General features: G+C 53.4%; 8 protein-coding genes across 8 annotated transcripts; 5 read left to right on the top strand and 3 right to left on the bottom strand.

Annotated features, from left to right (window-relative positions):
- Positions 1 to 799: 799 nt before the first annotated feature.
- On the top strand, positions 800 to 2,030 carry CTHT_0031060 (uncharacterized protein; the record flags this gene model as incomplete). The annotated part of the gene is made up of 3 exons (XM_006693490.1): positions 800 to 802; positions 860 to 1,721; positions 1,780 to 2,030. The coding sequence occupies 3 exons, from the start codon at positions 800 to 802 to the stop codon at positions 2,028 to 2,030; spliced, it is 1,116 nt and encodes a 371-aa protein (XP_006693553.1).
- Positions 2,031 to 2,346: 316 nt separating this feature from the next.
- CTHT_0031050 (uncharacterized protein) lies at positions 2,347 to 4,012 on the bottom strand (the record flags this gene model as incomplete). The annotated part of the gene is made up of 6 exons (XM_006693489.1): positions 2,347 to 2,533; positions 2,600 to 2,817; positions 2,890 to 3,236; positions 3,296 to 3,525; positions 3,693 to 3,833; positions 3,990 to 4,012. 6 exons carry the CDS (start codon positions 4,010 to 4,012, stop codon positions 2,347 to 2,349), a joined length of 1,146 nt encoding a protein of 381 aa, XP_006693552.1.
- A 1,306-nt stretch (positions 4,013 to 5,318) lies between these two features.
- CTHT_0031040 (uncharacterized protein) lies at positions 5,319 to 7,937 on the top strand (the record flags this gene model as incomplete). Its single annotated transcript, XM_006693488.1, has 2 exons — positions 5,319 to 5,557; positions 5,699 to 7,937. 2 exons carry the CDS (start codon positions 5,319 to 5,321, stop codon positions 7,935 to 7,937), a joined length of 2,478 nt encoding a protein of 825 aa, XP_006693551.1.
- A 398-nt stretch (positions 7,938 to 8,335) lies between these two features.
- On the bottom strand, positions 8,336 to 11,709 carry CTHT_0031030 (uncharacterized protein; the record flags this gene model as incomplete). Its single annotated transcript, XM_006693487.1, has 7 exons — positions 8,336 to 9,607; positions 9,683 to 9,974; positions 10,028 to 10,594; positions 10,676 to 10,763; positions 10,829 to 11,292; positions 11,515 to 11,524; positions 11,616 to 11,709. The coding sequence occupies 7 exons, from the start codon at positions 11,707 to 11,709 to the stop codon at positions 8,336 to 8,338; spliced, it is 2,787 nt and encodes a 928-aa protein (XP_006693550.1).
- A 1,875-nt stretch (positions 11,710 to 13,584) lies between these two features.
- Positions 13,585 to 15,917, top strand: CTHT_0031020 (uncharacterized protein; the record flags this gene model as incomplete). Its single annotated transcript, XM_006693486.1, has 6 exons — positions 13,585 to 13,660; positions 13,731 to 13,744; positions 13,816 to 13,916; positions 13,990 to 14,214; positions 14,267 to 14,872; positions 14,927 to 15,917. 6 exons carry the CDS (start codon positions 13,585 to 13,587, stop codon positions 15,915 to 15,917), a joined length of 2,013 nt encoding a protein of 670 aa, XP_006693549.1.
- A 1,435-nt stretch (positions 15,918 to 17,352) lies between these two features.
- Positions 17,353 to 18,932, top strand: CTHT_0031010 (uncharacterized protein; the record flags this gene model as incomplete). The annotated part of the gene is made up of 3 exons (XM_006693485.1): positions 17,353 to 17,797; positions 17,855 to 18,496; positions 18,562 to 18,932. 3 exons carry the CDS (start codon positions 17,353 to 17,355, stop codon positions 18,930 to 18,932), a joined length of 1,458 nt encoding a protein of 485 aa, XP_006693548.1.
- Positions 18,933 to 19,244: 312 nt separating this feature from the next.
- On the bottom strand, positions 19,245 to 20,921 carry CTHT_0031000 (exoglucanase-like protein; the record flags this gene model as incomplete). The annotated part of the gene is made up of 2 exons (XM_006693484.1): positions 19,245 to 19,253; positions 19,338 to 20,921. 2 exons carry the CDS (start codon positions 20,919 to 20,921, stop codon positions 19,245 to 19,247), a joined length of 1,593 nt encoding a protein of 530 aa, XP_006693547.1.
- A 192-nt stretch (positions 20,922 to 21,113) lies between these two features.
- Positions 21,114 to 21,746, top strand: CTHT_0030990 (uncharacterized protein; the record flags this gene model as incomplete). Its single annotated transcript, XM_006693483.1, has 1 exon — positions 21,114 to 21,746. One exon carries the CDS (start codon positions 21,114 to 21,116, stop codon positions 21,744 to 21,746), a length of 633 nt encoding a protein of 210 aa, XP_006693546.1.
- Between the last annotated feature and the right edge of the window lie 1,626 nt (positions 21,747 to 23,372).

Below are 23,372 nucleotides of genomic sequence, written 5' to 3'. Positions count from 1 at the left end.
CTGCACATGTAGTGATATCCTGCCAAGACCACCGTTCGCCGGGAATTGCTATTCCGCGAGTTAGGCTTATATAAGTGCCCGCTACTGCTGCTCCGTCTTTAATCGAACAGTTCTTGATCTCTTGAACGGGGGCTGCCTGTAGGCTATACATCCACCAGTGACTGGTGCAAGTTGGGAGTATGAGCATGGCTTCAAGGGAGAAGACCACGCAGGCTCATGGAATAGAGCAAGCGTGTTCATCGCCAGTATCTGAGACGAGTCTGGTTGGAGGTGTTGCTGGCCAGTCCGGAAAACCAACTCCGTCACCGGATGGCAGGGCAGATACGTCCAATGGACTGCTATCAGATAAGCAACACGATGGTCAACACGAACATGATGTTCACGACATTCATGTTGGTGATGGTTCACCAGAAAAATCATCGTGGAAAGCTATCGTCCGTCGTACATGGGACTGGACACCCCGGCCATCCCGTTACGATGTTAACAACCCGCCTGAATTCACAGTGTGGTTGAATGTCCTGTTTGCCTTTGTAAGTAACCTTCCTGTTTTGGGGTCTCGCCCATCAATAAATTGACAATGGGCAACAAGGCATCATGTTTCACGGTGTCAAATCTTTACTACAACCAAACCATCCTCAACAGGATAGCAGAAACATTCAAAGTCAGCTTTGAACGGGCTTCGTCTGTTGCCACGTTGATGCAGTCTGGATATGCGGGCGGTCTACTGTTTCTGTGCCCCTTGGGCGATCTTTTTCCACGTCGCCCCTTTATTATTGGGCTGATATGGTTTACTGCCACAATGGTATTTGCCCAGTCATCACACATTCTCTTGACATGTTCTAACGACCCGGATCAATAGTGGATAGTCTTGTGTGTTACAGAGTCCTTTCCAACCTTCCAAGCGATCTCCTTCATCTGCGGCTTCACCACCGTTACTCCCCAGCTCATGCTTCCCCTTGTTGGCGACCTCGCCCCGCCCCATCGCCGCGCAAGTTGCCTATCCATCGTTGTCTCGGGTCTCTCTCTCGGCATTCTCGTCGCCCGCATCCTCTCAGGTGTCCTCGCCAACTACACACACTGGCGGAACATTTACTGGTTCGGCCTCGGCGTGCAGTACGTGGTACTGGTGTTGTTGTATGTCTGGATGCCAGACTATCCATCCAAGAACCCAGGGGGACTGAATTACATCAGCATGTTGGCTGGTATCGTGAAGTTATTAGTCACGGAGCCATCGTTGCTCCAAGCCGCGGCCGTCGCGTTCTTGCTGAGTGCGGTGTTCACCTCGTACTGGACCACCCTGTCTTTCCTGCTATCGTCCCCTCCGTTTGGGTACTCATCGATGGTCATCGGCCTGTTCGGCTTGATCGGTGTCGTGGTGATAGTAACCGCACCTGTGTACAGTCGAGTTGTCATCGACAAGGTGGTGCCGTTGGTGTCGGCGATCATGGGGCTGGTGGTTGAGTTGGTTGGTGTCATAGTGGGCACTTTCGCCGGGCTGCATCATATCGCTGGGCCGGTGATTGAGGCGATTGCGATTGATCTCGGGTCACAGTTCGCACAGATTGCGCTGAGGTCGTTGATTTATAGTATCCAACCGTTGGCGAGGAACAGGGTCAATACGGCGTACATGATTGCTGCCTTCTCGGGGCAGTTGACGGGTACGGCGGTGGGTAATCGGCTTTATGCTTTGGGTGGATGGGAGTACAGTGGTAGTTGCAGCAGTAGGTTCTCTTCATTCTTGTTCATCGTCGACGATTGGATGCTGACTGGTTCTAACAGTTGCCTTCATTGGCTTCGCTCTCATCATATGCTTCCTCCGTGGACCGCGCGAGACAGGCTGGGTAGGCTGGTCAGGTGGTTGGCCGATACTTCGGGACGACTTGCCCTCTAGGAAGAAGCAACCTAGTGTCGAAGCTCCTTTGTCTGGGCAGCAAACACCAGTAGTTCAACGAGAGAATGATGCTAAGGATTCGGTAGTGGATTCTGGTCATGGGAATCATGAAAAGAAGACGGATACAGGGCTTAGATAAAACTGGAATCAGAGGTTTAGGTTGGGTAGTAAGACTGGAGGATCATACAGGTTACTAGGCAGTATAACGCGCAGTAGTAGACAGACTCCTAGGAGTAATACTAGACCCAAAAGTTTCGAGATAATGGCGGTATCAATGAGTCACAGCACGTCAAGCATTCACTGTTTCCCGTATTAGCGACTAGATGAGCGCGAGTTACCTACCAAATGAAGGCCTGCTACGGTACTGGAGAGGAACCAAAATTGCTATCAGATCCTCCAACAGAAACTCCTCTCCATCGTTAATCATTAATTTCATCAAGAATCAATCTCCAGCATCATCGGTGGTAGTTGTCATAGATGACGGGAAGCTCATGAGACTCAGTCTCGGTTTCTTCTTTTCTCCTGCGCCTGGCACACCACCACACACAGAAGTAGATGGGTACAAGGACAACAACCATGCCACCAGCCAGGGCGACATAGCCCAAAATAAAAATAGGACGATGCTCTGCCAGTTTCAGGCCCCTGTGAGATTAATCAGTCAGTCAACTTCTGGCAAGTAGTGCGATGGTTTCCAGCAATGGAGCTTACAGCCCAATGTTGATTAAAAGCAGCAACCACACAATTCTGCTCACCCAACGGTGAGAAGCGCTGAGCTTGAGCTTGCTCCCAACCTCGAACAATGCCTGGTTCCGCTTCGTGGCTGACCGCTTGAGGAACAACAGTGCCAGGCCCCAAATGAACATGCTACCCATGAGGGCGACAGTGATCAGGCCGATGATTTGGTGAGGAGTGGTATACTTCCGTGTCTGCATGACCAGCAAGTCAGCACATTCACCTCATAGTCTCGCGTAGAGCACATTCAGGCAGGGGAAACGTACCCGAATATGGTCGCGGCTAATCATCATACCAGGGACCAGTGCCGCGAACACAAACCCCGTATACACTGTCGCAGTAGCATAATGCGTCCAAGCGCAAGTCCGCTTGCGAGCACGCGACGCGTGTCCGGCCGCCAGAAGACCAGCAACGAGGAAGTCAATTGGCGCGAGAGCCAGAGCAGCGATGGCATAAAGTACGCCGTGGACGATTCCGTTGCGGGGTCGCCGATCAACAATGACGGCCTCGTCTTCTTGGAAGAGCACACCAATGTTTTTGCCATCTGCGGAGCGAAATTCGGAGAGCTTGGGAGGACTGCCAGTGGCGGTTTCGGCATCGACGGTGAATTTTCCTGGAAGTTCACTATCAGTATTGGAGGAAATTTGCGCCAGAGGGGAGTATGAAACATACCGTAGCTGATGTGACGACGGATGGGGGCATCTAAGTCATCAGACTCAAGAGACAAGCTGGGACCAACCGCCCATATCAGGGGCAAGCTACGGTTGAACTCAATATGGCTGGCTGCGAGAGCATGACAGCTGTGACAAGTGCCATGGACAATGATGTCCAGATTCTCCGTGACGGCTGAGTAATGGACTGTAACCTTCACATTAGGGTCAAAGAATGGCTCGGTGTGGCCCCTTCAGATCGGTTAGTTTTGGATGAGAACCTGGAGGTGAGCTTGAGGGCTTACGTGCTCCGTCGTGGACTGACAGTCACTCCTATTCATAGTGCCATGTGTAAGTTGAGGGGTTCAAGACTGAATCAAGGTACTAGATACGCACTCTTCTCATGCTTGGAAGCATACATAACCAGGATTAGGGCATCCTCCATCGCATTGCCGATGCCGATTGCCACATATTGATACCAGTCCGGGGATGTGACGTAAAAGTTGATGTCATGTGTCCCGGGAGTCAGGTTGATGGCGATAGTTGTGTTAGTGTCGCGGCTGAAGAATGAAGAGTAGCCTTCAGCTGCAACAAGACTCAACTGAACAGTTGCTATGAGATCTTTTCGGCATTAGTATGGACTAATAAGTGACCGCAGAATGTAGAGTCGAGAGCTATAAGCACCAAGATGGCTTGAAAGGAAGCGAACCACTGACATCGGAGCAATTTGGATCTCCATCGAGCCATGTCTACAGAGCCAGGCATCCCACTTTCAGAACCTCACTTGAATGTGAAATGTTTAACACGGCATAAGTCCAGGAGACGATATCAAAGTCAAAAGGGTGCTCACCTCAGTCTTTTATAACTAGCAAAATGCTCAAATAACAACAAAGTCTTTGTAGAGAAGAGTGAAGCACAGATGAAGTATGCAAAAAGAGCACAGGAGGGGCCATTGAGATCTTTTACTTCTGTCCTCCTGTACGAGTTACCCCCAAATCAATGGGAACCCTGAATGACTTGCTGGGCGCTGCAGGTGACCATGGCACCTCTTGACAAGCTGGCGCTTAGCCATGAAATCCGCCTTCAACAATTGGCCCGTTGAGCGGCCGCGATCCCATTCCGTGGTTACATGCTGGGCGCCCAGACTGTGGTTGTCCAATCACAGCATCAAGGTACAGCTAACAATACGTCTCTGGCTTGGTTTCTTGAGCCCAGTGCCTTTTCTCAAAATGTGGGAGAGCTCATCGGGAGGTTTGAATTCCCATCGAACTAGATGCTGAAGCTGTAGCTGGCTCGCAGGAGCAAGGTTTCTAAAGGTGATCACCGCAAAGCGATGTTGAGGGCACCCACCCAATAATCTCCATCCAGGGTTAGGGTTAACCAGATGCGCACTAGCCTAACGGATCCGTAGTGGGGTCACCTTCGGGCCATTTCAACCCGTGTTCCGAGAAGAGCCTCCGTTGGAGCTGGGCACGTTTGACGGAGGGATGTTTCCAGCGGGTCCGTCACGCCCTTTTCCATCCATCCAAAGAGCAATTGATGACGATGGTGATGATGTGATGTTTAACTCCTTGTTGCCAGCATGTGCGAAGCAGTGCATGGTGTCCAGGCAGCGAGGGCAAGAGCTAAAACGAGAGATTCTTCGCCATGCTCATGGTTGGCGCGGTTGCCCTTCAACAGCAGAATGGAGCTCGCAGCAGCAGGCGTGGTGTTTTTGTGTGCAGTTTCCCTCCACAAACAGGAGCGTCGCGCGAGGACGTACGGATTACTCGGTGCCAGCCCTGCTGCCCTACGTGTCGTTTTGTCCGATGATTCCTTGCGCGCTCAATGAATCGATACTTTTCTGCTCGACAATATTTCTACACCCAAACCTAATTTTGTAACCTTCCGACACCCTGGCTTGCCTTTCCTTGACGTCCTCGGCATCCACAACGCCACGCCGCATCGACTTGCCTCGATCTTCCCCACCACGAGTCCTTCGAGCCATTGCGCTGAGAATTCTGCCCAGCTATCGAACCAATTGAACTGCCTGGAGACGAAAAGAAATGCCTGACGAGCAGAAGACAAAGTCGGATTGCGATAGCGAGGAAAAGGCCGCTTCCTCGCCGGCTCAGCCAGACCATCTGCTCGAGCCTAGCTCTCAGTCGCAGAAGCGGCGCAAGAAGCCCAAGAAGTCGAAGAATGTCCCGCAGCAACAAGAGCAACAGGGCGCCTGGCAATCACAGCAGGAGACCTCTCCATCCACGCCGGTACCGCCGCAAACGTTGACAATCTGTAGGAATAAGTGCGTTTTGTCCTGACCCTTCTCTGTATTACGTTCCCTACACACTTGGTCCCTTTCTCGATGATATCATAACGCCCCCACTATGATCCTTTTGCACGAAATGGGATTGCTTGCACGCGGCTAACGGGAAAATGGGTTTAGACATTGGCGTTTCATCTCGGCATACCATGGACACTGGCTTCAGCTCCCTCTCGAGGTTCTTGAGTCGATTGCCCACCTGAACTACAATCACCCGTCGCCCCGGATTATTGAGCCGGGGATCTTCTTCGACATTGCCAAAATCCGTCGTCTGGTCGATGAAGCCAGCGCGCTGGCTGTCCGCGCCAAGAATGGCGAGGCCTCGGACCCCTTAGCGCCTAGTGCAGGCTTTCGCCCGAGAGTCATGAGCGCAGAGCGTCGCCAGCGCATCCGGGAGCAGGCTGTGCAAAAGCTGGCGAAGGCATTCGCTCTTGATGAGATTGCATGCTGCGTCGCGACGATGCAGGCCTCGTCGTGCGTCGACGAAGTTGCTGAGCTGGTGCTTCAGCGCAACCCTCATCATCTGGATGCCAAGTATGTCCAATTTTTTCAGGAGAAGATACCAAGCCGACAAGTGGCCGAATACACATCTCTCGGCCCGTTACACGAAATAATTTGTCTGAGGCCAAGGGACCCTGAGCCTCTGCGGACGCGTGGTATCGTCCGAATTCTTAAGAAAGATTATCGTGGCGCTGTGGACGATTTTACCGAGGCCCTCCGCTTGTATCGTCGTTACCGAGTCCCTCATGAGCCTCCTCCGAAGCCGCGTGCTCAGGAAGTGCGGGTGGATCAACGGTCAAAGGGTGTTAAGTTGAAGGAAGACGACCAACCAAACAGTCTCGAGCTACAACTGCACTTCCAGCGATCTGTCGCATATCTTCTGATGGCCACTGATCTGGCGGCAGAGGCATTGCCTTCTGCATTCCCCGATCCCGACTACACTCTCACCAGCCATGATACAGTCTCCAACAATAGTGGTGCTGATGAAGAAGCTCAGAAAGGGTTAGCCGAGGTTGGTAGGGTAGTCAGGCACAATGCGAAGCGCGCGTTGCGTGATCTGTTGGCAATCCTTTCCCAGATCGAATATTCCCCCGACTTTCCCATAGAGATCGAAGAGGACTTCCTGCGCAGGGTGACAGCTCTGAGACATGGTATCAGGGTCCCGCGTTCATCCAGCCATCGAAGCGAAGACACTGCCGACACTTACCACGTGTATCCCGTCTCTGATCTCTTCAGCGCCTCTCCTCCTACCGATTTACCGCAATTTCACTCCAGCATCGATCCATTGAAGCATCCTTTTGCACCTAAAAAGGGAATTGAGACTCTAAGCTGCCATCCCGTTCTCACCGAAGTCCTTCACTCTGTCCTGTTGTGTCATTGTCTGCTGCAAACTCCTCCGCAAGAGCTGCTTCGGCATGCCCTTATGGTCGCTCGTCTTACTCGCCTAGCCGATGGTTTTCCGATCCTACAAGCTAGTAGATCCAGGGCTCGGACGGACTGGGTTGATGTATTGCGAGTCGCGGGCAACTGGATCGAGCTGCCTTGTGAATGGGATGATCTTTGTACCCCGAAGTGCTGCAGGCTCCTCCAGGACGATTCTGAACCTTCTCATCCAGCTTCTGCTGATGCGTCTTTGTCGCACATCCCGGGCACTGGTCAACCCGAGCATAATACAAACGAGACTGAAGCAGTCCAGCAGCAGCAGCAGAAAATTGAAGGTGTTGAGCAAATTCCTAAAGAGCAATCGGTCACTCAAGGCTTGCAGAGTTTGGATATCGGCGAGCGCCGACTTCATTCTGAGCACCATCCCCTTCCTGATCATCCGAACACGAGTACCGAATCGACATATGACTCTGAGCATCCTACTTCAGCTACTTCGGCAGCTAACTTGACCTCGAATGGTGCAGCTAACAACGGAGAAGCCCAGGACACGATCAATTCCGGTCAGGTTGAAGGTCACATGGATAAAGGTCCCAGGCCCAAGCCAATAGTTTCAAGTGGAACTGTTGCTGATGCTGTCTCGCATCCAAAGGTTGTGCCCTCCCACAAGTCAGCGCACAACACAACCTGTCCCGCTGGTCACAGTTCGCCATCTCTCTTTGTACCGGATGCCTTCAGTCTCTCGGAGCGCGCCGCAGTTATTGCCCGTTGGGTCTTGGAGGGTCCCAACCCAGCGGCAGCTGATGGTGACGCCGAGAATGGAGAAGGCGGTGAAGGACCCAAGATGGGCAAAAAGAAGGTGACGAAGCGCCGGAAAGGCGTGCGCTCGTCCGAGACAGGGGCGAGTGCCGCGGGCCATGAAGGCCATGAAAGTGAACATCACCAATACGAGGGCGGTCATGCAGGACCGGCCCATCATTGATTGTGCTGGGATGAGCAGCGCATAAGGAGCTGCATGGTTAATACCCTAGCGTTTGCGTATAGTACTAGTGTGAGGTGTATCATGAGCAACATAATAAGGCCGGGTCAAAAACATAATGGCGGAGTTAATAACAGCGGAAAACGGGAATTACATAGTATTCGGTACTACTAATGAGAACAATAACTTGGCGCATTTCACAGATCATATGACTTCATGTGTGATGCTCCTACGTAGGAGATACGATTCAGGGCAATCTCCCTGGAGTATACCCCCAAATGCCCAATCGAGTCCAATCCAATCCAGTAAGAATGCCTAACCAAGTATATGACCGCAAGATCTTAATAGTTCTTATAACCAATAACCTTACAGCTATACCAAAACGCGAATCTCATAACTCCTTAACTCCAAGTCACACCACCCCCTGCTGGTGCTCCCCCTTCCAAACCCATCCCCATACTCAAAAAGCTATCGATATCACTCAGCCCCTGCGTCTCTAGCACACCCATCAACTCCATCTGCTGCTCTTGGCTGAGACTACCATGCCGAGTCGTGACGAAGGAGTAATCTCCCAACGCCCCAACCCCGCCTGGGGCTCCTGCCGGGTTAGAATTACCCCCCATACCTGCGATGCCTAGCCCCGCAATGCCATTCGCACTTCCTGGCCCGGGACCGAAGCCGGCGAAGCCGCCCATATCAATATGCGCATTGGGAGGGGGACCAGATGTCCAGGGGCCACCACTGGCTGCCGGAGGAGCAGACGAGAGGTTCCAACTCTGAGCATTGTTGTTGCCCGCATTGTTCGGAGAAGTGCCAGGCGGGGGACGAGACCCGCTGCCGCTGCCAAAGTTGTACGAGATACCTTCTGTGCCGCTCAGGCCGAGGCCGGTGAAGGGGTTCGGGGCATTGTCCCAGAAGGAGGAATTATTGATGCCGCTTACAAACGGAGAGACGAAGGGCTGCTGAGAAGTGAACCAGTCGGCGACAGCTGCTGGGGATGATTGCTGAGAGGGATGAGCCTGGGACACCGGGGGAGAGGTGAAGACTGGGGTCTTGGATGGAGGGGGCAGAGTTGACTGTGGATGTGGTCCGGGCAGGCTGATCGGGTTGAGAGCCGGAGTTTGCAAAGGGTGTATCGTTGGTGTGGGAGTCGCCGAGACACTCGGCGAGGGACTGATATTCTTTGTATGACTTGATGGAGGTGGCAGCGATTCTGGTGGTGTAGGTATCGATGTGCCCGAACCTGAGGTAGTGGTAAGCGAAGGCACTTGTTGGGACAAAGTCATGGAAGGAGGTGGGAGAGGGTCTATTTGGTCGGGATCGGAACCTTCACTAGGATGAACTGATTCGGGAGGAAGCAAGGATAGTCTGCGACCACTTGAGTCTGAGGCCGGGCTCATGAAGATCGAATTAGAGCGGAAAGCGGGCTGGGCCTGGAAGGGGGTTGCTGCGGCGTCAAATGGATACTGTGAGTGCATGCCATCGGAGCCATCGTTGAAAACATAACCGAAAGGCGACCGATTGAAGAGTGGCGCTGATGGCTGTGTTTGTGGTTGGGGAGTCGCCCTCGGCGTGTCCGACGCAGGTGAGACGGGGTCCATCACTGTCGCCGGCGCGTCCAACCTGTTGTTTGATGAAGGTGATGGAGTTTCTTCTTCCTTCACGTGATAACTCTGAAGACAAGCATTGGTGATGACTGTATAAAGGTTGATAGCAGGTGAAGATCCGGGCCAGCGATCCGAACAAACCGTAATAGATTCAAGTGCTGTCTGTGCCAGGGCCTGTACTTCGTCCTTGGTATGCTTCAAGCGCACTTCTGGGTACGAAATTGACCAAAGAAGGGCGTTGAGCGCTGCATATATGCCTAGCAGAAACACCCAAGTGATATCGACCGCTCCTTGCTCGATCTGTCGAGAAGTTAGGTCGATGATATATCGTGCTCCTTCAAAGCACTTTTCGGCGGCTTGGCTAGTCGGAGTTGGAATTTGAGGAGAAGGCCGATAAAGTGAGATCAGCATGCTGTAGTACCTTCCAGTAAACCTATTGGGAGTTAGTCATTGAGGTTCTGCCAATTTCTTGCCACTATAACTCACCAAGGCCTGCACCAAACTGGATTCTCCGGGCAGGAGTCAAGCCAGTCCTTGAGCTTTTGCTCCATTTGCGCAAACCACGGGTGAGACTCGTGCGCCGGCTCCAGCCGTTTCTTTTCGTAAAGCATTCGACGAATCTCCGCCTGTAAAAGACGCATCTTGCAAAAGTAAATGGCAACCATTTTTCTTTCGCATGTTCGTTCGTGACAGATGCCCTCGGGTGTGATATCCTCGTCCGGCACAGCCTCGAAAAATTTGACGTTCATGAGATCATCGGCCTTAGCAAACCCATTAGGCCGGCCCATAGTGTGGGCGAGACCCAACTCCTGGGTAGTAACAATCCAACTCAGCCTCCTCCTCATATCCAGTGTCTGAGGATCTGGATTGTCCATCGTAATAGTCTTCTCGTCACCGAGACCCAATTGCTGGCAGATCCTGGTAGCCAATCCAATAATGTAGTAGATAGCGGTTCGGGTTGGCGTGAGGAGAGAGTACTGCCCTATCAGGACCAGGCACTGAAGAGTCTTGAGGTCCTTGGGGCGCACAACATCCTCGAAGTGCTTCATAGCACTAAGGTAGTAGCTGTCAGGCAACCCAGCATATTTACGGACTTTTTGTAGGCTGATTGCAGCAACCATGTTCACCACGAACAACCTATAAGGGTCCGTGTCTCCTGCATAGACAGCTTCCACATCTTTTGCCAGCTCTTTCTCGTGCAGGACTGGAGTGAAGACCTGGACTGGACCAGGGGTCAGAACAAAGGACACAGCTACAACTTCCTGACAGGGTCGACCTAAAACTCACCTCTTTCATGGAAGACCCGAACCAGCCGATCATAGACTTCTCTATTCGGCAATGACTGGGCAGGCAAGTCGCTATGCGCAGGGTAGCTTTGATACTTTCCCGAAGGCCCGCTCACACTGGTACCGCCCATGGTGACACTTTGCATTCGATCCCGGAGTTCTACTACCCTTTCTCTCTTCGCTCGGACTTCTGGGATCAAGTCGGCGATGCGGCGAGACTCTGTGAACCTTTTCGCTTCCTCCATAAGCAAGCGAGTCATGGCGATGCCGCTGCTAGGGCCAAGGTAACGGGGAGTTTCATCGGTCTCATTCAGGCGGACCATACCGCCAGGACGAACGATGTCGGCATGTGTTCGGGGGTAGTCGCCGTCTTCGTCCGTGTACTTGGCCAGCTCCTCCTCAAGCTGGCGTACCTTTTTCTGAAGGCTGACCACATAAGATCGGTTGATCTTCTTTCCCTTGGCACTATCGTAGTACTCGCACACAGAACCGGACCGTTCACAGGGTATACAACGCGGGAGGGTTGGGTCACATTTCGTTTTTCTCTGCATAACAGTCAGATTATCAAGCCTGAGGCATACTCGTGCTGTGGACAGGCTCGGGAAGCTGCGTGAGCGGGCCGAGTCGAAGCAGGGGCATGGAGTTCTGCAGGCCCAGGGGCTTCCCAACAAAAGGGGGGCGGCTCACCTGGCGGCACCTGCAACACGCGGTGAGAGTATGCGCGATGCGATGAGGAGCCTCGTTCTCTTGGTTGTCCCATTGCGCAGACGCTTGTGGTGTTGGCGCACCAAGCACTGGAACAGGAGGTCTGTTGGGGTAGAAGTACTGGGGCTGTTGAAATGCTGCTCCCAGGCCCTGACGAAAGACGTCGGCAGCGTCCATTGGAGCTTGGTTCTCGGATGGGCTCTCTCGAAAAGTTCTTTGGAACCTCGAGGGAATCGGCACGACAGAAAACAGTAGTCAGGGACAAAGGTGAACAAAGACTAGTCGCTTGCTCGAGACGACGCCACAACAAATGGGAGGTCAAAACGGGGCCGTGCTGGCTGGCGCGCGATCGAACGTGGGAAATTTTGCGACTTTAAGATTCTAGTTCATGGGCTAGCACTGAAGTGCGGATTTTGCTTGTCGTCACGATATGGCGATGTCGTGACGCCGCTGCGAGAACCCAGCACAAACTCAAAAGACTTGACAATTCGGCACAAGGCGGAACTCTGTTCCAGTGCATCACCCGCGTCAGACGATGCGGGCAAAATAGTGTTTGCAGATGATGCCAGGTCCCAGGCGGCCTGTGATCAAAAAAAGAGGGAATCCCAGGACAGCCCGGCCGGTAGGCACAGGCTGGGTCGCTGGGGTTCTTGGGCTGCGCACCACAACCTGGCGCCCGACTCTGATTCGCTGATCACCTTTGCGGTGACAGCTTTCATCGCCCGTCCCCAGCAGTGGTGTTGTGTGTGGACCCCACATTTGCACATCCGAAGCGGCGGGTGCACCAACATCCAGCGTTGCATCAGGTACAGGTGATATTCGTGGGCGAACGAACGGCTTCTGCGATCTCCATATATCGGCACTTGAGATGCAATTATGGCTGGGACCTGCATGTGTCAGTTGGTCTGTTGAAACAGAATCCATCAACCTCACTAGCCCGCCAGTATTCTTGCAGCACGTGCCTCAGACATCGGCGCTATGCTGAAGAGAGAGCGTCGAGGCTCAGATCCCCACTGTGATGCGGGGCTCGATCCGCTCATCACCCCGCCTTGCCAATCGGAAGGTGAAGCTTTTGGGCCTCGTTAAGCCGATAACACTCATTCTTTGGTTTTCCCTCGACGTTTTCAAAAGGTGGACCCTCCAGTTGGAGCCTAGCCTTATCAGACAATGGCATTGTGTGTAAATGCCAAAGTGAATTTGTTGTAATAATGACCAAAATGATGTAAAGCTAACTTTTCAAGTTGGAACCCTCTGCCATATCCAAATCGCGCGACTTTGCATGGTGGCGGCAGACTGATCGAGGTACACAACTCCCATTCCCAGGTTCAACCCCGCTTAACGACCCCGCCTATGTAACTACCAGGTGGTACAAATGGAGAAGGCTCACAAGAAGGCTTGGCGATCCATGTTCCTCAGCTTGGCCTGGACTCACAAGATCTGTCGCTCTACATCGGGTTACGCTAACGCAGGCACCTTTGCCAGCTAGACGGTTGTTGTCACCCGACGACTCGAACGAAGCGTCAACCTTCAGTTCACGATAACTTCAATCTAATACGCCCCACGGCCATGCTGTGAGCGCTGTCGCAAGCCTGTCTCAATAATTCCAGAGCCATATCCCGTCCGTTAAGCTCTTTGTCCTCACTTCTCTGCTCTTTTCTCGTGTCTGTGTCGTGTGGGCTCCGCCCTTCAAGATCCACAGCAGTAACAGATCGCCCACCCGATTTTCCCGTCCAAGAGGATCAGAGGATCCTGCCGCTCGAAAAAAAAGGGGGGGGGGCAGTATTGCTTGAGGCTCATCGCAGATCTCTTTAGTTCAGCGAGTCGAGCACAAGTCTTTCTGTGCAGGCAAGCAGGGGACTGGATTGAGCAAGCACTCATCTACCAGGAAAATTACTGAAGTTAAGATAAATTCGACCTACACAGACATCTCTTATGTGATCCGGAACGACCAGCCATTTGTCTACAACTTGTTTTGGCCAAAACAAGCCCTGAGTTTTAGTTTGATCAGCATTGAGAGTGGAGACCGGCTGGACCCGGTTGCCCGCTGCAGTCATGCCTCCGCGCTCATCGAGCTTCACGGACACTCCCCTTCTTCGGGTCTCACGCCCCGTCTCAGCGTGTTCAAGATGTGAGCCAAGGCGTTGTCTGTTTTTTTTTTTTCGTGTTTTGAGCTTTGCTGATTGCAAAATTACGTCCAGGCCGTGCTGCGAAAGTAAAGGTAGATCAAAGCTTATCGAAGGATGGGCGTTCCTCCAACTTCTCAGCTAACTGACAGTTTTCCAGTGTGATGGCAAGCTCCCAGCATGTACCGCCTGCGAAAAAGCAGGTCGAGAGAATGAGTGCTCATCAGCAAATGACCAATTCGCTCGCGGCAAAGAGCGAAGGTGAGTTCGCTGATGCGTTCTTGTTCTTGAGAGCTGTGCATTGCCTGTGGTATACTAACTTATCAATGCACAGTTATGTGGCTGCCTTGGAGCTCAGAATAGAGAAGCTTGAGAAGAGGTTAGCATACGCTCGGTCAAGAAAGGCTTCTGTAGCTCTTCACGACCCCGATGCCCCTCCAGCCATTGAACCCAGTCGCAAGGACTCTCTTGCCTTCATTCGTGCTGCCATTCTTCGGAAGGCCGCGCGCAACAGGGAGAACTCCGACGTAAATTCTCTTGTCTCGGATTTTGGCTACCTGTGCGTCTCCTTCCAGTTAGCCCCTAAGAGTTAAGTATTAACCGTCCGGCAGATCTGTCAGCGCCACCACGCGTGACTTCGAACCTTCTGAAGTGAACCTGACTTTTGCACGCGTCGTGCTGGCTGCTTCGACCAATGATCCGGTCCCAGAGCCCAGAACTAGTACTCTCCCTCCTGAGCAGACGGCTCGAGACTTGGTTAAGTTCTATCAATCAAGCTTCCTGGCGCTCTATCCTGCCTTCTCTTCCTCCTCTCTTACTATCATTGTCGACAGCCTCTACCAGGAAAGCCCGCGGCCCTTGACAAGTCCACAGTACTGGTTGTTCTGGATGGTGCTAGCTGTTGCTTCCGCAGCACGGAGTCGGAGCAAATCTGATCAGAACTACCAGGATGCTCTCGAATATGTGGCTCGCGCTCTTCCACATGCCGACCGAGCACTCATGCCGGGCTATCTAACTCAGATTCAGTCACTGTTCCTTCTCACCCAATATGCGATGCTTGATCCGGCTCATTTCGATAGCTGGAATCTTATCGGATTTACTGCCCGCGCCGTGGTTGACCTGGGTCTCCACCAGGATCCCCCCAATATGAGCTCTATGGACCAGGAGGACTTGGATGCTCGTCGCCGGGTGTTCTACTGTGTATATGCGTTGGACAGGTAGGGATTCCGCCCTTTGGAGCGTTATTCTGTGTCTAACGTGTTATCTTCCAGGGCGATAAGTATGGTCCATGCACGTGCCTTTTCCTTCTACGACGATGCCATATCCGTTGAACTGCCTTCACCGAATACTGATAAAGATTCTGATCGCCCCCCACCTGACCCTTCTGTACCACTTTTCAAGCTTCGTCAGCTGCAGTCAGGATGGTATCAAACACTTGTTCAAGGTGATCCAGACGACCCTCTGTCCGATGGTACTGCCTTCATATGGCAAAAGTGTTTGGAGATGCGAGAATGGGCAGAGTCTCTCCCGACTGACTTACCAGCCGCTGTTCGAGAGAGGTTTGAGCTTGAACTGCACTACAGTTATGTCTACTGTATCGCTCCTAGCGCCAGAGTCCCTCAATTGACAGCACATGGAAGAAAGTTAATATTCGAGCATGCCATTATGTATATCGACAAGGTGTACGAAATGGCCAAAGCCTCGAGGGACTCGGCATTTTCGACCTATCACGACGCTCTTCGAGCGTTTTTCATGGGCTCGCAATTCGTCGCCGTTCTGCGCGATGCTGCCGACACTGTTTTATCCAATACGCGAACACCAGCATCTTTCTATGTGCAGGGCCAAGGACAGATTCCTCCTCCGCCGCTGCCTTCTCGGAACGACCGGAACAGTGTGGATAATCTGCAGCGCAGCCTTCAGTGTCTGGAAAGAGTGAAGCTGACGCTACAGGTGTATGGTGAGAGATGGGAAAACGCACTGGGACTAAAGGGGACTTTTGAGGTAATGTCGGCTGAGGTTCTGGAAAACTTGAAGGCGAGAAGGGTCATGAGGGACATGGGTGCCACTGGCGTCGACCATCCTCTAGTTCAGCAGCTGCAGCCGCAACAGCATATGACGTTTGTGTCGGGCCCTAACCCGGCCATGCAGCAGCCTTCGATGCCTCAACAACACCCTGTACCACCGGCATATCAAGGGCAAGATCCAAGGTGGATGAATGTTGATTTAACAAGAATAGTTCATGGGGGACATCATTCTGGATGATTATACCTATCTAGTCAAAGCAGATGAAAAGAAATATTCTAGAATACTTCTCCTTCCACGGCATTTGTGTCACGTCTCCTGGCTGGTATATATTTCTCGGAGGAATCGGGCAAGACCGGAGCCGTCGGCAGTCCTGGCACGTTTCACAGCTTCTACGCCTTCTTCGTGGATTTGCTTGATATACTGCAGGATTCCATTTCAGAAGATTTAATCTTTGAGGAATCGGCGTTGGTCGAGCCCGAACCCATTTTCGCACTACGAGTTGCGTCTTTTTATCGGGATGTCAGCCAATATCTGTAGGAGCATTCTTGATCCGGTAGGATCTCGGCAGGTCAAGCCACCCGGCACCGGTTTCAACTGGTTTCAGCTTATTTTTCTACTTCGCGACGGAAATATGCGTTCCGCCCGGATGTGTCCGAGCCGAAGGCTGTTGGACGCACCGCCTTTGTGAGAAAGACAAAAATACACCAGGACCTGTCAAATGCGGCAAGTGGTACACATTTTCTTTGATTCCCAAAATCGCTCAGTATGTCTTCCCCGTTTCCGAGTAAATGGTTTCTTTAGAGCAAAAAAGAGGGTGCTGACATAACATGGAAAGGGCTTCTCGGAGTTTATACGCCTTCCACGTGCCCGACCTGTGAGCTCGGTCCCGGCAGCCAGGGACGAGACCGCCACACACATGCACACAGATGTCTTTTTCCGGCAAGAAATGTTCTCTTGGGAAGTCAGATCGACAGAGGTTCGGGCGCGATTGTTAACCGGATTCTTGGGTTTGTGTCTTGTCTGTGACTGCTCATCCAGTTTGTCGGCCAACCAACCGCAGTCAAGCTTCAGACCGGCCGCTCCGCTGGCGCAAAGACAAAAAAGCCGTGGAACTGTACATTCAATCAACCTTGTGCTTCACCCGGACACAAAGTGAAACCTCCTCATACTCGCAGGTTGTCACCAGCCAAACTGCAGTGCTTTCATCGAGGTGGAGAACCCGAAGATATTGAGGCCTTGGCCTTATGTTGTCTTACACTACCCTACAGAATTTTTATCTCTGTCACTTTTGTTGCTGACTTGCATGGCTTTTGGATGATTCCTCCTGGATAAATGCTAACTGTCAAGTGTATATCCTCACCACCCGGGTAATCCCGTCCAAGTTCGTTGTTGATAGTCGGGTCTCAACAAGGACTTATACTTTTTAAAGAGTTTTCCCCCCAGGATTTCTCGTTGCGCCAGACCTCTGATCAAGGAACGACTCTGTAAATATAGGCTCTCTAAGTATGAGATACGTTGATTGGCACCAGTTTGATCTTGTGAATAGAGAAAAAAGGGATATGAGTCAACTGATCTAACAGACCTGACAAACTGTGCGACGACGGCAACACAAGCAACCGAAGCAATCAAAAGAGACTACCTATATCAATACGTTATTGAAAACAAGCCCATCATGGCAACAACCGGAGCAGCTCTCACTTTACCACTCAATCGAGCTGCCACCGACCCTCAGACACTCGGCGACATGGACGCCCTACAACCACAACCAAAGTCTACTCATGCCAATGGCAAACCTTCAAAAGTCCCAGAAACAGCTGCTACGAAGCACCACCATGATCATCTAAACATCCTCGCCGAAGAAATTACGACCAACCTCCCCCTAATCCCTCTGGATGAAGGGGCACGAGTCAAAGTCACTACTTCAGCCCTGGAACTAGCCAGCTTAGTTCGACCGCCTGTCGATCTCATCATGGGACTGTTCTGCAGCATGTCTATCGTGTCAGCTGTGCGATTGTTTCTACATTGGGGAGCATTCGAGGCCATTCCTGCTGGTGAGGGAGAGAAGATCAGTTATAGCGACCTAGGCAGACGGGTTGGGGCTGAAGAGGGGCTATTGGGTATATATCTGACCCGGAATTTCTTAAAACAGGAACAATGACTAACTACCTAGGCAGTCCGCATTGCGAACATGCTAACCGCCGCCTCCATCCTAACCCATCACCCCGGTGTTACCGGCATCTCCCCTCCCTCCGTCTCTCATACCCCCTTCTCCCGCCTGCTCCTCCCTAACCAGCCGCTCCGAGCCATGTTCTCCGTCCTGTACACTAACATCATCCACGTCTCAACAATCCTGCCCGAGTACTTTGACCTGTACGGCCGGCGGGAGCCCCAGGGGCTGGGGCATATTCCAATCTCATTTCTGGAAGGTCATCCCGAAGACGATTACTTTAGTCTGCTGAGCAGGGATGAGAAGCGCATGCAGGAGTTTATGCTCGCAATGGGAATTGGCACGAGGAGGGTGCCAGTTGTGGGGGTATATGATATGGAGAGGGTGTTGGGGCTGGTCAGGGACCGGGCAGCAGGAGAAAAAGGAAGCGGGATTGTTTGGGTTGATGTTGGAGGGGGCGATGGTCATACTGTAAAGGAGTTTCTAGGGGTGTATGGGGAGCGGGGATTGAAAGCTGAGGAGTGTGTCGTGCAGGATTTGGAGATGGTAGTTAAGGCTGCGAAGAAGAAGGTTGAGAAAGAAGGGGATGAGGAGTTGATGAGGGTTAAGTGGGTAGTAATGGACTTTATGAAGGAAGCTCCTGTTGAGGGTAAGTTATCAATTGTCTTTTTCCGACGTCAAATACGTTTGCCTGTAAACTGACACATATTTTAGGTGCACTGGTTTACTACCTCCGCCACATCCTCCGCGATTACTCCGACCCTGTGGCGGTCACCATCTTGCGCAATGTCGCTCGTGCACTAACAAACCCCGATGGACGCGTCCTCATCGCCGAGCAGATCAACCCTGACCCCCTTGCCCCAACAGATCCGAGTTCCGGCAGCCCAGCTACCGGAAACAAGCCCCCTATTCCTCTCTACGCTGCCTTCAAGGACTACGCGATGCTCTCAATCGGCGGGAAGGAACGATCGTTGGCTCAGTTCGAGGCTGTTGCCGATGCGGCTGGGCTGAAGATCTCAGCTGTATTTCAGGACAAGGCAACGCCACATGGGGTTATTGAACTTGTACTTAAGGATCGACTGTGATGTCATGGACGAAGACTTTTGAAAGGATGTGTCAAGGCTTGGCTGTATCATGAATTTTCATTTTGAAGAGCTCTCAACTTTATCACCAAGTATCTCCAGCAAATCAGGGAACTGTTTTTAGGGGGAACAAGAAGCACTATACGTAAATTTATATACGAAGAAGCGAAGAAGATACACATCCCCGCATGACAGCCTCATGACGTCATAAAACTATGTACATCCAAAAAATATCCAAGTAGTCCACAACCGCGCAAAGATCTATGTTGCCCATTCTTCATGGCCCTCCTTCGTCGTGCGGATGAAGCGAGTCGTTTACAGGCACTGTTGAGCAAATGTTAGCAATTCGAGTCCAAGCGAGTCTTGAGAGAGGGAGGAAAGGGGGCGTGGGGAAGAAGAATAACATACCTGGCTGTACCAGGGGTTGAGCTCAGTGCAGGTAGTGCCAGCAACGCAGTTAGTGCAGCCGGTGTAGCCGATACCACCGCACTGGCCCCACTTCTGGGTGGTGCAGCCGCCGGGCTGGCTAGTCGGGGTGGAAATCTGAGTAGTGCTGCTTCTCACGCTGGTGGTGGTAGAAGTGGGAGGAGCAACGGTGGCGGTCGGGTTGCTGGGGGTGCTGCCGTCGAGGCCAGGGACGGTCGAGCCGATGGGGCCGAAGCGGATGTTGGAGAAGATAACGTTGCTGTTGGGGACCTGGGCCTCAATCTCGGCAGGGACACCGGAGGTGGTCGGGCAAGCACCGCGCTCGGCGCCGGGGGTGCCGGCCTTGTCAATGGGGTAGGTCGAGTCGAGCCAGAGCATGTTGGCGTAGTGGTCATCCCAGACGGACATGACCAGGACCATAGGGCCCTCGAGGGCCTTGCTCATCTGAGCCATACCGCCCTTGCGGTTGAAGTCATCGATGTCACCGAAGGCGACCTTCTGGGCATCGCACCACTCCTGGGTGATGGAGTTGCCGGGGTTGCCGGGGATCTTGGACTCGGCGTTGGCAATGATCTTGCCGTCCTGAACGTAGAAGCGCTTGATCTCGCTGAGGACGCCAGCCGAGTTCTTGTGGAACTGGGTGACGACGGTCATCTTCTTGGTGGTGTCGACGGTCATGCCCTTGCCGTAGAAGGTCTTGTCGCCCTGGCGGTAGGCGTTGAAGTCGCAGCCATCAGGATCGCAAACACCAGCATAGCGCTCAGAGCTGTAGGTGCCACCGCAGCTGTTGCCCTCGCAGCGGCTCTGGCCGATAATGGTGCAAGGGTGAGGAGTGAAGGCAGTAGCCATGTTGTTGGCCTCCCAGATATCCATCTCAGAGCAGCAGCTGCCATAGCGGCCGAAACCGGCGTTGGCATCATTGGTCGAAGGGGTCCAGTTCTCAATGTTGGCCTCGCCGTTGATGAACTTAAGGTCGCGCGGGCACTGAGCATCGCAGTAGCCGGTACCGTACTTGGCGCCAGCCTTGTTGCCAGAGTACTTGCTCATACCACCATCAGCGTCCATGGAGACGAAGTAGAGGGCGCCGTTGAGACCGCAGCCCAGGTTAGAGACATCGACATCGAAGGTGAACTCGTTGCCGAGGAGCTCGAACATCTGGTACTTGGTGTCGTTCTCCATCAGGTAGACACGAGAGCCGACATTGGTGCCGTGCTGGTGCTTGGTGACGAACTTGAGGTTCAGGGAGTCACCGCTGGTGGTGATACCATAGGTCGAAGAGTAGTCAGCGCCGTCGACGCAGCAGGTCTGGGCGCAGCTCTTGCCATCAGAGCAGATGGAGGTATCCCACTCGTTGCCGGTGTAGCAGTTGGTCGAGCCGGAAACAGTGTGAGTCCAGCGCCAGTTGGCATCGATGGTGACGGCGCCGTTCACGGTCGAGCAGTTGCCGCCAGAGGTGCAGCGCTTCCAAGTGAGTCTGGGGTGGGTCTCAGTGGTGAGGGAGCAAGCCTGCTGGGCGGCGGCGCCAGCCACGAGGGCGGCGAGAGCGGCGAACTTCTTGTACATCATTTTGAAACCTGGAAGGAGAGGATGTGTTGCTGGTGGTGGTGGTGAAGACGTAAAAGGAGCGAACTCGTCTTGATATAGACAACTGCGTGGTTGTGGACGAGGCTGGTGATGGGATGAGTGAGCAGAACCGGCTGTTGCAGGATGGGAGACTCGACTTATATAGACGATGGCCGAGTCATGGATCTCATAGAGATGAGGCCCTTTTCTCCCGCATTGACGGTGATCCTTTTGCCCTGGCAGTCGCCGAAGACAGCGACGCAACGCTCTTCTCGCCTCTGGGTCGGCCGGAGCTTGGCCATGGTACGCCGCGGTGCTAGCGCGTCCAGCATCTCCATCCAGGGAGATGGGCCAGGGAGATGGGCCATGCTTCGCCAGGTTCGCAGGTTCGCAGGCTCGCAAGCTAGTGTACTCCGGAGAGACGGCTCACGGCCCGTCGAAGCTCGATCGAACATGGATCGGGTTGGCCTGTGCCATGGCCGATTGGGAATAGCGGCGCCTCAAAGACTGGGCAGCACACTTCACGGGACAAGGCTACACGAGGCCGACAGGGCCATGTCGCCCCCAGCTGGTGAGACAACGGCCCGGAGTAGCAATGGACTATGGAGAGCGCGGGGAGCGCTGGTGGAGAGAGGCACGCACTCGAATCGCTCGATGGAGACTGGCAACACGGCGACAAGCCCAAACGGTGCATGGCGCTGGGCGCTCCGGGCAGCAGGGTCACATTGTGGCACGTCGTGGCGGAGGGCAAGGAAGGGTGAGGAGAGCACAGACGACGAGGTCGAGGCCAGGATGGACGGCGCGGAGCCGAGAGATGGAGTCGATTAAGGTTGCCGACACGCTCGACAGGGGCAAATGCCGCTCATTGGAGGGCTTGGCCAGGGCGTCCAGGGAGTTCAGGGGAGAGCCACGGAGGACGTGCGCCGAAGACGACGTTTTTGGATCGCAGGACGCAGCTTGTTTCTTGGGACGATGGGCCACGGTGGGCCATCCTGGGCGCCATGCTGGGCCTGGTGACGCCGCTACCAGGATTCAAGCTGGTCCATACCTGGCCATTTGCTTGCCATTCCAGGACTTTCAGGAACGTTGCGAATGCGCCCTCGCAGGCTCGCTCCGAAGTGCCGGCCCTCCACGATTTTTTGAGGGTCGTCACGTATGTACAGTCCCTAGGTAGTGTAAAATACAGATTATATCGGCCCTCCCGAGTCCGTCCTCATCGCCTCGTCGACGAGAGCCCGTGACGAGCACTCGTCCGATTCATCACCTGCAGCTCCCGCATTGCATCCCCAGATCACCGATCACCAGTCCGGCGGACGATAAGGACGGGCAGCCCTGGGCCATTAGATGGCACTTTGTGGGGGGTCTGGGGCTATGAGCCGCGCATGCGCCGTTCAGCGTGTTCCAGGGTTGCTTCCCCCACAAGAAAAAGAAAAAAAAAACGGTTTTGGGCCTGGCGCCTGACAGGTCCGCCTTCACCCCGCATTTCGTGCCTGGTGGCCCGAGACTCCGGAATTCAGGTTAGCGCTAGGGGCCTCATCATCAGAACTCGCCGAACTCAGTCTTGCACATGATCACAACTCCTTGCATGCTGTGTATGAATAGTACATATTTCATGTCAATGAGTGAAGTCGAAGCGATGGGATCCTACTCTTGCGGCTCAAGCGCATCAATTTTTGGCATCAATTTTTCCCGCATCCTCGGGTCGTCTTGGGCGCTGCGAAAACCGGGCACGCAGCGAAGACCGCAATTTACCTAGTATATTGGGGGCGCAATGCTTGTCATGCTTGAGATGCCCGTGTGTTTCCCTGTTTATCTCGCTGACGGTTTGTGCCGTGTGTGATGGCACGCTCATCGCCAGAAACGGGAAGCGGACTGAGCCTCGATGCCTGGAATAGGCGAATCGAGTATCGAGACGGGACGCAGGACCTCCAGTCCGCCCCACATCAAAATCTGGTCGGCTTCATGCAGCAGCCAGCAGCTAGCAGAAGTTTCGCCAGAACATGGGATAAAGACCCACCGCCCGTACCCCACATTCACTCCGTTAAGATGGGTTTAACCGTCCTTGGCAAGGGCCCATCTGTTCTGCAAAGCTTCGCCGCAGCTTCCTTCTTCGTGATGCCAAGACCAAGGGGACGACTGGAAGGAACTCGCCGCCCACAGCATTCCAGCATTGCAACTTGCAACGCCGGCAACAACTCCCGGGCTCTGCTCTTGTCGGCTCTTAACAGAAATCTGCGGTCAGGTGGAAACTGGTAATTCACGTCGAAATTCTTTGTCTGGGTGTGTTTCTCCACAGCAGTTTTCAGTTTCCATGCCCTTCGACAGCCGTCTGTTTTGTTTCGGCGCCCCCCCCCCCCCGGGGCCGCCAATTATCCACGGATCGCCGTGGTGGGCTTGGTCTACAAACTGAAACAAGCGTCTGCTTTATGCGATCTCGATGGTGTCCCCTGTGAT

The sequence above is a fragment of the Thermochaetoides thermophila genome (genome assembly GCF_000221225.1).
Source record: "Thermochaetoides thermophila DSM 1495 unplaced genomic scaffold scf7180000011816, whole genome shotgun sequence".
In the NCBI taxonomy this organism is placed as follows: Eukaryota; Fungi; Ascomycota; class Sordariomycetes; order Sordariales; family Chaetomiaceae; genus Thermochaetoides; species Thermochaetoides thermophila.
This window is presented reverse-complemented; position numbering and strand designations above follow the sequence as displayed.